Raw genomic sequence first — 12785 nt, forward strand, 5'->3', positions numbered from 1 at the left:
GATGGAAAATTCAGCTCTCAGTGATGACGATAAGCATTGTTCCACCTTTTCATTCGAATATATTTAAGTACTTTTAGCTTCATAACACAACTTGGCCCTTACTCATCCTCAAAATAAAACTGATCTTACTCTGGGCCCATTAATAAGCTGAACAGGGCAAGAAAACATTTGGCTTTTTTCTGTGATTATTCTACTGACTCCAAGTAAGTAAGCTATTTATTTACAAACATAAAAAGTGCAGGGGTTACTTGCTATAATTACCTCTCATCTCTTACAAGTTGGCTAGGCGTGCTACTATCTGGCTAAAGGTAGTTATTCTAATTATACTATCTGTTGGCAGTCAGTAGTAAAGAGTGACTTCTGAGTTAATTTCATTGCCTGCAAATCCTGGTGAATTCAAATACACTATTCAATATAATCAATAATAATAGTCAATAGCCAACTGACTTTCATTTTCAGTAAGTTCAGTATATTGCAGTTCCTGTCAACATAAAAAAAAAGGGGAAGGACAAGGTGGAAAACTGAAACGGCTATGCAATTTCAATACATCGACTGTGAGTGAGTCTACACAATCTTCAGCTCAATGTATATTCAGCTTTGATAAGCTTGCAGACAAACACACACAATCGTTCACTCCTCCAACCATTTGAAGCAAAAATAGACAAGGATGGGAAGTCTGAGAAGGAATATTTTTGTTACATTTGTCAAAACTGGTCTATGTGCAGCACCATCCCTCTGTCTGCCCACGCACAGGAGAGGTTATATAAATGGTTTCAATGCCCCAGCCCACTCAGTGTTTTAGTGGGCAGTCCACAAGTGAAAGAATTAGAAATGCATGCATTCTCTAAATGACCTATGCTTCTCACATTCAGCAAGAAAAGTTACAGCACTCGCAGCCAGTCTTCTGTGAACTCAGTTTATGTGCTACTATTTTGCATCACTGATTTAAGTTCGGCGTCAGTGTAGGGAGAAGTGAATGTTCATTAAGTGCAGCAAAACTAAAACTCTGGAGGCTGAATTAAGTGTTTTAGTTCAACACTCACATCTTGGGTTTGTGCCCTTTCTCATATTTGTCAATTGGACTTTTTTTCCTTTACTACTAAACTATGACTGCAACCTTTGTCTAACCTCATCCAAGTTGTTTTGGCTGTCTAACACAAACTGTAATTTAGTTTTCAGAAAATACAACATATATCAAGAGACTCTGGCAGTAAATGTTTTGTAGACACATATAACATTAATGTTCTATGAGATTACAGCGACGGAGAAAAACAAGCTATTTTGGTCCTGGCGTGAGAAGATCTATAGCAATCACAGAGTCTGGCACCAGCAGTTGTGAAGTAGCAGTCAGGGTTAAGCCTGTCTCAGCACAGACATCAGACACAAACAGAATTACTCATGTGTTCAGCCATATCCTGTGTTCACACTACAAGCGACAATGTCATACAAGTCATTTTCAATGGAAGCCAACAACATGAGGCTTCAAACTGACGCTCGACACTTGCTGCTGCGGGACGTGCTAAAAAATAAAGTTGAGCTGGCCTCAACTTTTGTCAGTGCATGAATGACACGGTGAAACATTAACCAATCATTTTGTTTAACCGCCTGATGCTGAATTAGCCTCCGTGGTTTGCAGTGCATGTGATGTGAAGTCAAACAGGGCTCCGACCTTGACCAAAAGCATAGATATTTGTTAACTTAACTTAAATTGACGCTCAGTCGAGGTGTTCTGTTGCTTTTCTTTTTTCAAATAAATATAACTTGCCATTGACTTGACATTGGTGTTTCAAAGGGTTAGTTCAGATCCAACGCAATTCACAATAATACAAACAAACTAGACGGTCAAGGCAGCAGTTAACCAGCAACTCCTGTGTTCCAATCCAATACATGGACTAAAAAAAACATCATACTATATTCACAGGTCAGTGTATCCACCCACCCAGACTGTGCAACCACTGTGAGGAACCGTAAAAAGTGACAAAAATACAAATACGTGCCAGACACCTTTATTTTCCAGTGTGTGAAGGAATAATTTACTTTTTACTCAGCTTGCAGTTTATGACCGCAGTCGATGAAAAAAAAAAAACAATGCACAAAAAAAAGACATCCCACCATGCACTCTAGACTCAATAGTGATGCTGCTCCCTCCTCTTCAAGTATCTTCTCAACTCCTCTTCTTCTCATCGACCGCCTCTTCACCACCCTCTGACCTCCTCTTCTGTCTCTTTTCACTTAATAAGGAAGCTGAGAGATGGAGGATGATAAAAAGGAATAGATAAGGGTAAAAGAGTGAAACAAAGAGGAGGACAGGAAGCAATACAAATTAAATGCTTTTGTTGTGGTCTGTGTTGTACAACAATATGACAATTTTTTGCAGAGGCCAAAAAAAAAAAAAGAATTTAAAAACCTGTCACTGTTGATGATTATGTTTACTACAAGTTCAAACAGTTTCAGGAAGCATGTAATCAGGCAAAATTGCTCAAATGTTTGCCGAAGATGCATCTGTCTCTATCAAAGAGGAGGGAAAATTGAGGCGCGGTACACTTGCCTGTGAACATGTCCATATGCCATTAAAAAATTCAAAACATACACTTAACAATAATAAACTGGCAGTCATGGTCAGATCAAACAAATGTAACAGCAATTTAAAACACTACTTATTGCAGCTCAACATAAGCAGCAGTTGAAGTGTCTAATCACACTAAATATAGATCTGCTTTTTGGACTATGGTGCTCTTATTCTCAGGCTGTATACTTATTTTAAGAACCAGCCACAACTTTACTTCTCTGCAAATCACATTTCACATAAATATTGCCATAATCTGTCTTTTCCCCAGTCGAACTGATTAACGTGCAGCCGGGACGCAGTGCGCCATTCTACACCTCAAACACTGTGTCTTTCATGCTGTAGCTTATGGGCCTGCAACTTTCAAATAATTTCCAAAAGATTTCCTGAGAATTATGTAATTCGGCACATATTATATGGACAATAAGACTATGCTCAACTTGTAAACTTCCAATACATCATTTTCAATTAATTGGAAATCAATATGTATGAAGAATAGTGTCTCTACAAGTCTACAAGTCATTCATTTATTATTAGAGTGTTTTCTGTCACACATAAAATCTTTTTTATGTAGTGGCGACCTTTAGCTCAAAGTGGGACGCAATTGCTGCTGCTCTGGCTAACTAAGCTCCAGGGTTTTAGTGCCCAAACACATTCACTCTATGATGAACTACAGAGAACATTCAGGATGGGTCCATAATTTCTAAGATTCAGGGTAAAGAAGAAACAAATGTGTGAGTATACTGTATATTGAGTATACTGCAAAGCGTCAAAGAAACGTCACTGTATGAGTCAACAAAGTCAGGCTGCAATTCTCTGTTGAAGTTTTAGTTGTAAGATTGTTCTCTGGAGAAAGAACCTTGGCGGTGTGGCTTGTACATTTTGGAGGGAGTGTTTCCAATCGAACAGCTGTCTTAAGATCAATGAAATAATGGGAATGGATGGATCCTGTTTTGGCCTGGATTTTTGCTCCATGTCTGCAATAACTTTGCAGTGATTTTGTGTCAACTTCAGTGATTTTAAGATTCATTGTATGCTTGTATATTGTGTTTGAATAGCTGTTGAGTAAGCTGGATGAAACTTGTGCGAGCATCTGTACTGTGGTACTGTACAGTTGCTATAGTTACCTGTAGGGGTATCCATGGTACTTGGACCTGAAAATGGAGAGCAGGAAGCTGAAGAAAAACACCACCAAGCCAAGGCCAACCAGGCAGATGACTGGAAAGAGAGAGACACACACACACACACAAATTGTCATCGCAATAAATAGTTTGAGTTTTCAATAGCACAATACAAAATACATGAAATTGAAATAAAAATTAAGTAAAAAAACAGCACACGAAGAAACTGCAACATGATCTCTGAAAATTAAGCTACTACACTTGATCTTTTTCTAGTTTCCATATTTTTCCAAATATTTGCATGTCCTGCATACATCCTGATATAGCCATAATGATTATTAGACAAATGACCTGTGAGAATATTTGATTTCTGGCTAAAGGCAACCATTTAAATCATTTCATGCACATTATAACTGGTGATGCAAGTCTCTGTTTGATCTCTGTTCAAATTGAATGTGCTTGCAGGGTTTAGACACAGTACACACTGAAAGCATCCTCTTCCCTTCATGTTGGTAGTTCACACACAGAAACACACACAAACACAACACCTATACAAGGCTGCATACGCACGGCCGATGAATTATGAGAAAATGCTAGAAGAAAAGGCATGTAAAAGATTACTTAGTGCTCTTCATCATGCCAAAACCTTTTAATAATTACTTTTATTCAGACTGCCCCTCAATGTTCTCGCCACTACCCTGCTGCAGAAAATTGTGCTTGCAACAATTATCATCTTATTTCCTCAGTGGCTATTCTAAAGCGAAATATACATAAGCGTGATCTTAAATCTGCAAGGGAATTTAGAGCATCTATGTGTGTGTGGGTGTATGAGTGTATGAACACACCCTCATGTAGCGGCTAATCCTTGAGAAGCACTGTGTTAAATTAAACTGTCACCACCGGCTGATATTGTTAATCAGGGATTAGGATGAGGACCTCTCCTGGAGACTAAACAGTGAGATATGCGTTTGTTCTCACTGTGCGTGTGTGTGTGTGTGTGTGTGTGTGGGGTGGGGATGACGACACAATGTCAGAACAAAAGATTTGACTGTGAAAATATGAGACAGATTCTCAGCATAAATTTGTGTGTATGTGCTGCCATTCATCTTCAGGGCTCCAGTGGTTTGTGCGTTTTGTGTGTGTGTGTGTTCTGTGATCTGTAATGCTTGTGTGCACAATACAACATTTGCTGCCACTGCTCAGTGTCAGCTCCACTACAACTACAACAACTATGACTTTTTTTCTTTCTTTCACTTTACACCAATATCAAATATTTACAATTCAATGTGAGAATCATCATATGCACACAGGGGCTTGTGTGTGTATGTGTGTGAGAGAGAGAGAGAGAAAGAGAGAGCAAGAGCAATTGACATTCAAGTCCTAATGCATCTACCACACGTACACGTACATACACAAACAGACAGGAGGCCCACTCAGCAATCAGTGTATGTGTGTGTGTGTGTGTGTGTGTGTGTGTGTGTGCCTTGTCATACTATTATTATTATTATTATTATTATATATTCTTGTAAGAACTCATCAGCCACAGGGGTCAAATTATTAAAACACTAAATTTTTGAGAGGTGAGAAAACAGATCTGGGGTTAAATAACGGTCACAATGAGAACTAATTCACGACAAATATTGCAAGACAAATGTTTGTGGTGTGTGTGTGTGTGTGTGTGTGTGTGTGTGTGTGAGACATTGATTGAGAGCGCTGTATATTCCAGAGCCTGTCTCCAGGGAGAGCCCTTGTGCCCCGGTGTTTCGTAGGCTTCCATATCTACGTATGTGAGTGCGAGGACGTGAGCGACAGAGCGTCTGTGTATCTTCATTAAGTGTAGTGGGATGTATTTCCCATAACTCATCAATTGTGACTGAGAGGTATCTTAGTATGCTTCCATGGATAATGACTGTCCCATACACACTCAGAAAGCATGTTAATATGCTAAGTGATTTATGACCTTGGCAAAATGACAAATTGTTTAAGCTGAATGATTTCCTTCAATGACAAAGGTGGTAATCCTTCTTTAGACTGTATGAGATGGCTCAATTCAAATCATGATATATTGGCAGGGTAAAAACACATTTACATTTCCCATACATGAGGAAGCCAATAAACATTAAGTTAAGCCTATCTCAATAGGAAGACAAATATGAATTGATGCTAAATACTTCCTCATAGTTTATTCTTTGATTAGCAACTGGCTTCAGGAGCCTTTGGGATACAACCACAACTGTTTCATTATTCTTTTATGAGGGCTCCCCTCCGGGTAATGTGAAGGCTCTATTGTAATTCAAGGAATGATCATTATTTTTTGGAAATAATTGCATTTTTTCGGGGCTAAAGGTGGTTGAAAAGGCTTGATAGTGGCCCTTACAAAATTTGCCTTCATGTTAACTTTCACCCAGATGGACCAAATTTGGTAGGCACATGAAAAATGCTTAGTCTGACCCCAGTTACACAGAGGCATCTGGGAAGTTATTGTACTGTTTGTAAAAAGGTTGGGGATATTCAAAAAACTACTCGGCAGGTGATTGATTGGATAAACCAGTCATCATCTAACACAAGCTAACTTCAACCACACAGATGAAGAAACTGTGTAACATGGTTAAAACTCTTCCCAAAGCCAGTCGGGAACAGTGCTGCTCTGCTCTTCTCTCAATGAAGAAATAATCCCCATTTCAGATAAAACTGATGCTTTAGCAGCAATTGCACTAACCATTGTTGTTTTTAAATCCACATTTGATTTGATACATGTGAAATTGTCATGGTGTGCCCTACACGTGACATACTGGAACCAGAGACAATTTAGAAGAGCAATGTCTCACTGAAGAGTCTTTTCCTGTATCTGTTTGATGTGGGTTCTGCCACTTCCACGCCCCTTTAGGAGACTAGCGGCAGGTCCTGAGTGTATTGAGTGATCACAGCAAAGTAAATATTGGACCTATTTTGCACAAGCCACATATCTTCTTAACATTCTGACACTAAAATGGATTTTTTCAAATAGACAAATCAGAAGAAAATTTACTTTGTTTGAGAACTGCCTCTGTCTCAGTGACACACTCTCGTGAGGTCGGGTAACACAGTTTCTGAACTGTCTCTGGTGGTGGGCAGTTCAAATATAGCAATCTTCACTAACAGTAAAAAGTACCATTGTGTGTTTTGATATTGACCAAAGATGAACAAATGTCCTCAGTGTTCTTTGAAGCTGTTTTTAATAGAGAGCTCTCATTTCACACCTGTTCAACCAGGTTACTTTATCAACAAGGTGTAGTCTAAAGCTAGAGTTAGCATGTAAGCTAACTACAGCAACAGGCTGCCAGTCGTTTAACTACAACCTATATTGAGCAAAAGTCTGAAGAATAATAAAATACAAACATCTGTTACTCAGTACAGGTTGTAGTTAGTTGTTCGTCAGTGGTAAATTACTTATCCGCACAGCCCCGTCTGCTTCCCCTCCATCCACATGATGTTCATGCCTGCTTAGTAGAAGTGTGTGGCAATTCATAACAGTGACACAACTTGTAATGTGTGTAGTCTTTAATTATAGAGTATCTTTGACTAGAATATAACATAACATATTAACGCATTAACGCATTTGTGCAGTGTCAAAAACATATGATAATTCAGTGACGACCGCATGCCCCAATGTGAACGTGCAAGGTCCAATCGTTGCTGCTTGCAGTTTTAATTATCACTTGATTATTATATTTCTATTACCTAGTTTGCACTACTATTATCACATTATTATTATTATCAAAACATATGCCATATTTACATTTTGATCTTTCTTGGGTATAAGACTAGTTATTTTGTGGTGTCACAAAATTAAAAGCTAAATAAAAAGTGAGCATAAGTCTTTTTTTGCATTTCGGTGTTGTGTCCTATAGTTGACTAGATTTCATTTTGGCACATTTCCACTTTCCATTTTCTTGAATTCTGGTACTGCTGCATAGCGTTTTGGCATTTTACCATTGAGATATGATAATTTTGGGATTGTGGCTTTGCTTTAAAGTTGCGTCTGTATTTTGTTCTTTGACAGACCCATCTCACTTTTTCCTGACTCCTCAGTTTCTCTTTCCTTAGTTACTCCTCTCCTTCCTTGGTGTGTCACTCTTCACTCAGGTTTCATCCTCTTTCACGTTCACCTTACTTGCGTCCATCCCATTTTGCATTTTCCATTTAGTTTTTCAGTAAGTCCCATGCTGAGAAACAGTGCATGTGCTGTGATTTCTGGTGCAAATGGCCATGAAGGCAGCAGATAACTTCCAGTAGCTGCACTCAGCAGTATGGAAGCTATGTGCCAAGGATTTAACACCCACATCTAGCGATTACACTACCATTCAAGCCTAATCCTCTCTCTATTACTGACAGACGACTATTCTCTATGCAGCCTTATAATGCATTTATTTAATTTGTGTGTCCATATGTGCGTGTGTTATCCCAGTGACAGTAGTGTGTGGGATATAAAACTGTTTATGCGAGCATGTGCATATTGTATGTGCTTTATGTAACGCTTGCACTAATAAAAAGTAATTTGCATGATGTGCTTGGTTCAGTTTCATTAACAGGTGGCAATTATGGAAAGAAAGAGGTTGAATTAAAGTAGCTTACACAATAAACAAATCCAAGTTTCTGCAGATGAGAAGAGAATGAAAGGGAAGGGAGAGAGAAAGAGATGGAGAATGACAGGATGAACAGAGAAAGGAAGGAAGAGACCTGTTGGAAATGATGGAGCACAGAGAGAGAATTGATGAATGAGTCTTCTGTGCTGTACGAGTGATATGTCAGCATTACAGAGGTGATAATCATGTGAGCACATAGGCATGTGTGCCTGTGTATGTATGGAGATGTGTGCGTTACTGTTCATTCTGATACTGAGAAACAAGTCTTGAGGTAGTTGTAAAGTCATTATCATTTTAATTGTGAAGCTTTAACATCTCAAGGAGAACTCCTGAGTAAAGCAGAACAAAAAGTTAATAATCTTGCCTTTAGATTTTCTTAGGGTGTACGTGTGTATGCATGAGTGTGTGGCCTCATAGAAGCAATTGAAAGGCTTTTTGAGTTGCTTTTTCATCACACAGACTCTAATTAAAATCCACTTGTGTTCAACTGTGTCTGTGTTTGAGGTAATTACTAGTATAGGCCATCTAATATCTAACTCCCCTTCTCATAATCTAGAAATTATACAGACACTCTGCTTGGACAGTAAGGGAAAAGGTTGAAAGCCGGTATTTCAGTAGTATGGTCAAGTGACCACCTCCCATTTGAATGATGTACTGTGTTATTCTTTCAACACTTCCAAACAATACTCATCAGGAGGGGTCATGGACCAACTGCCCCTTATCAAGATGTGCCTTTTTTTTTCTTAATTGGGGTGTGTTGTTGGAATAGACATATTTATGTTTCCTTTTGACAAAAAATGACTGCACATGGCATTGTACCGACATGTAACACTTTAAAAGATTCTGTACTTTCAAACACAGGCCCCATTGTTACATAGCTTGGGTTCAAAATGTTTGGTAGGTACCAAAGGTTTTGGAATTGGTCCACTAGATTGCCTCAGTGGGTAACTGCAGACGGCAGCAGTGGCTGCAGTGTGGTCCTTTTGGGCAACCATAGACTAAATACAAGAAATGATCTTGACCACCATGACCACAGTTTTGAAGTCTTGAGTTTGGCATTTTGGCTGTTGCAATCTTGGTTTTTTAGAGCCAGAATTGACACTTTTTTCCCACCTACATTCCATGAAGATGAGCCTCTGAATGGTTAGGTTTAGGCATGACCAGCTTCTGATTGGTTAGTCACAAAGTAGCCCTGCCCTAAATCACATCTGGGATTATCTAAAAACAAAGAATATCACAGTGTGTTGAAAAAGACTTGAAATTAGCGTTTTTCCAGCGTAAATTTAATGTTCTAAAAGGTTAGTTCGGATCAAACACAATATTTGCTTGACAAGTCAGTTGCTCCAAAGGATTAAGTTGCAACCATTATAACCCTTTCGCAGCTGCTAGCTGAGGTGATCTACTGGACCAATTCCAAATTGTTTTGTACCTACCAGACATTTTGAACCTTAAGTATGTAAAAATAGGGCCAATGTTAAAAAAATACCAAAGTTATCCTTCAAAGCTGGTCTCTATAATTTTCATTTCCATGTCTGTAATCAAATGTATTAAAATCAATAGTATGTGCCCAATATTTCCTGAATGGAAAGCATGGGAATCCCACTCAGACATTACTGCAGTTCAGGCACCACAATCCTATTGGTTAATTTAAAGACCCTCCATTTTTTTCTTCCAAGATTCAAAAAATGGTGGCCTTGGCTGCACAAGAATTGAGACATATTTTGCAGCAAGAGAACACACCCGCCAGGAAATTTGATTGTCATCTGAGATTCTGAGATGTAATCTATGAAGTTCAGCTCTACCACTGACTGTCTGGGTGTTTGAATGCATAATGTAGTGGACTGACTAACACTTGGAAGGTTTGCATAGAAAATTCTCAAGACCAGGTGCAAATATGCAGAGCTTTATTAGCAGTTAAGAGACTTCACATTTGATCAAGAATTGACACTAAATAAATGCTTCTTGAGAAAGAAAAAGAGTAGAAATAATAAAATGGCAATGTATCAAATTATTTACAAAGGCGCGTTTGGCTGAAGATGCTGTTAGAATTTAGGGACAAATCGCCCATATCAATTGTATCTTCCACCTACAGCTTATCTGCTACCTCGACACTCGTGGTCCACCACCAGTTGTCGTGATTTGTGCTTTTTTTCCCCTTCTTGCTCTTTAGGAGTATGATATTGTGCCATTTATTCAACATCAGAATAATTATTTTTTAGTTTAACTATAATTAAATCTTAACTAATGTTTTAAGTATAATGTTTTCTACAGCATTAATTTAACATTAAACCGTAATTCTAAATAAACTGTTTGCCATTTATTGGACAGATCATAGCATAGATCACAATTCTGTCCCTGTGGCAAATGTGAGGAATAGGAACTTTGGCTCTCACATGAATATAAAGATAAAAACATTAGAAGTATTAGAAAAAAAATTAAGAGGCTTTTTTCAGTGTCAAACTGACTCTCTGTGCCAGGCACACGCACACGCACACACACACACACACACACACACACACACACACACACACACACACACACACACACACACACACACACACACACACACACACACACACACACACACACACTTGAGAGCATGCGATAAGTTACTTTTAATTGTTTCAAGATTAACTTGAGTAATTACAAGCACACTAAATCATTTTCTTGTGAAGCCAATGATTCATTTTGATAATGCTACATAAGTCTACCTGCTAGTCAAGGTTTATCAACCACAGCTCAAATATGTTTAAATAAGGGCAAGTAATGGAGGAAATAGAGAAAGGGAGTCTTTGTGTGCAAGAGTTAATTAAGAATTCCCAGGGCATATCTAAATACTGTGGTTGTGTATTCAGAGGCAGGTATGGGGCAGGTGAAGGGTCATCTCACTGATTAACTGGAAAGCAAAACAAGTGCTTCTCATTTTCAAAGCTGCTCCAGCTAATTGACAGCTATGCAAATACATGACACACTAATGAAAGCACTGCGATAATGGGTCATTGAGGCATGGTATGTGGGTAGATGAGTATGCAGCAGCCTCCAATCTCAATCTTATTGTCCAGCATTGAAGTTTCATACTTTAAAATATATATATATATATTTTCAACATTTTAATACTGAGTAATTTTGTTCCCAAAAACTAAATCTTGGTCAAGCTATTTCCAACTTCTCCTCTGCTATTCTGATTAACTCTTATTCCCATTTGTTTGTGACAGGTGAGGGAGGACAGAAAGATCATAACTGAAAAAAAACATTGTGGAGGTGTGGGCTGGTTTCGAGCTCAGCTGCAACAGAGAGAGTTGCAGGAGTGGCCCAGGAGATGGCGCGGGAGAGAGGTAGTCAACACAACACACCTGGAAACATTCATTGTAAATTGCCTCTCTCCCTACATATAAGTGGTAGCACGCCGGGGCTGGGAAGGAGACACGCAGCCTGGAGACCCTGGGCAGAACAGGAGCTCCGACCACAATAAACCCCACTGAGTAAAGGACTTTGTGTGTTGGAAACAATAAAACAGCTGAGTTGGAACTGCGATCTGGTGATCCTTCATTGCTGGGAACCTACGGAGACAGAGGTCTCATGCTACAAACATTTTTAATTTTTAACAATTCTGTGTACCTACAAAAAAATTGCAACTTGTAATGTGTTACCATGTGTTCTTTAATTGTTCCAGTGCACCTATGGCTCAAAAGCCAATGTATGAATTTAAGTAGGCTAATTCTAAATATCTGATTACTATACACTGTGATATATATTTCAATAAAATACTCCAGTATTGACTATTAAAACAACTATTAATGCAGAAAAACAAATAACTGTGTTAACATATATATTTATTAATATGTATAGTGACTTTTCAATAATTTCAAACTACATTTATGTAACTCTATCAGATAAAAAAAAAAAAAAAGTGTAGCTGCAGGTGGTACAATAACATTATTTGAATATGATGTAGCAATATATGTGCAATCTCCACTATAGTTTAACTAACTGACCATGGACATAATAGCTTAAGTGAAACAAGGCCAAACCAGTACATATGCAGCCACTCTATAATCTGACAAAACATTGGCTAGTTAACACAAGGCATTAAGAGGAGGCTCAAAACACATTTGCCCAAGTCAGAGTAAGCTTGAAGGGTTGGAAAGCCAGGTTATGAAATGTTATTTTCCAATGAAAGAGAGTGCTAGTAAGAGACTTCGCAAAGAAAGAACTACTTATGAAGTTGACAAGTGCATGTCCCATCTTATAGAGGGAGAATACTCTCAGCTCTCAGTGTTAGTCTGACAGATAACATCTTCAGCTGAAAAAGGATTTCTCTGCTGTTAATGTTGCAATCAGAATTGCCCTTTTCTAAGAGATATAGAGGCCAAACTGTAAACAGCAGGCAGGAGAATTTTTTGCAGCACTTTTTACTGTGTTGGTTTGTGTTTTTGTCAGGATTATAACACACCTTATTATTTATCTCATACA

The 12785-nt window shown here is 38.4% G+C and overlaps 1 protein-coding gene across 1 annotated transcript in view; it reads right to left on the reverse strand.

The window, feature by feature from the left end:
* Positions 1-1990: 1990 nt before the first annotated feature.
* tusc3 (tumor suppressor candidate 3) overlaps positions 1991-12785 on the reverse strand; it is a 77828-nt gene continuing 67033 nt past the window's right edge. The window contains exons 9-10 of the mRNA XM_070827498.1: positions 3694-3784; positions 1991-2244 (exon numbers count right to left, since the gene is read on the reverse strand). Coding sequence (XP_070683599.1) covers positions 2229-2244; positions 3694-3784 — 107 coding nt within the window. The 3' untranslated portion in view covers positions 1991-2228. The remainder of the gene's footprint in view (positions 2245-3693; positions 3785-12785) is intronic.

Source organism: Pempheris klunzingeri, chromosome 3, assembly GCF_042242105.1.
Source record: "Pempheris klunzingeri isolate RE-2024b chromosome 3, fPemKlu1.hap1, whole genome shotgun sequence".
Taxonomy (NCBI): domain Eukaryota; kingdom Metazoa; phylum Chordata; class Actinopteri; order Acropomatiformes; family Pempheridae; genus Pempheris; species Pempheris klunzingeri.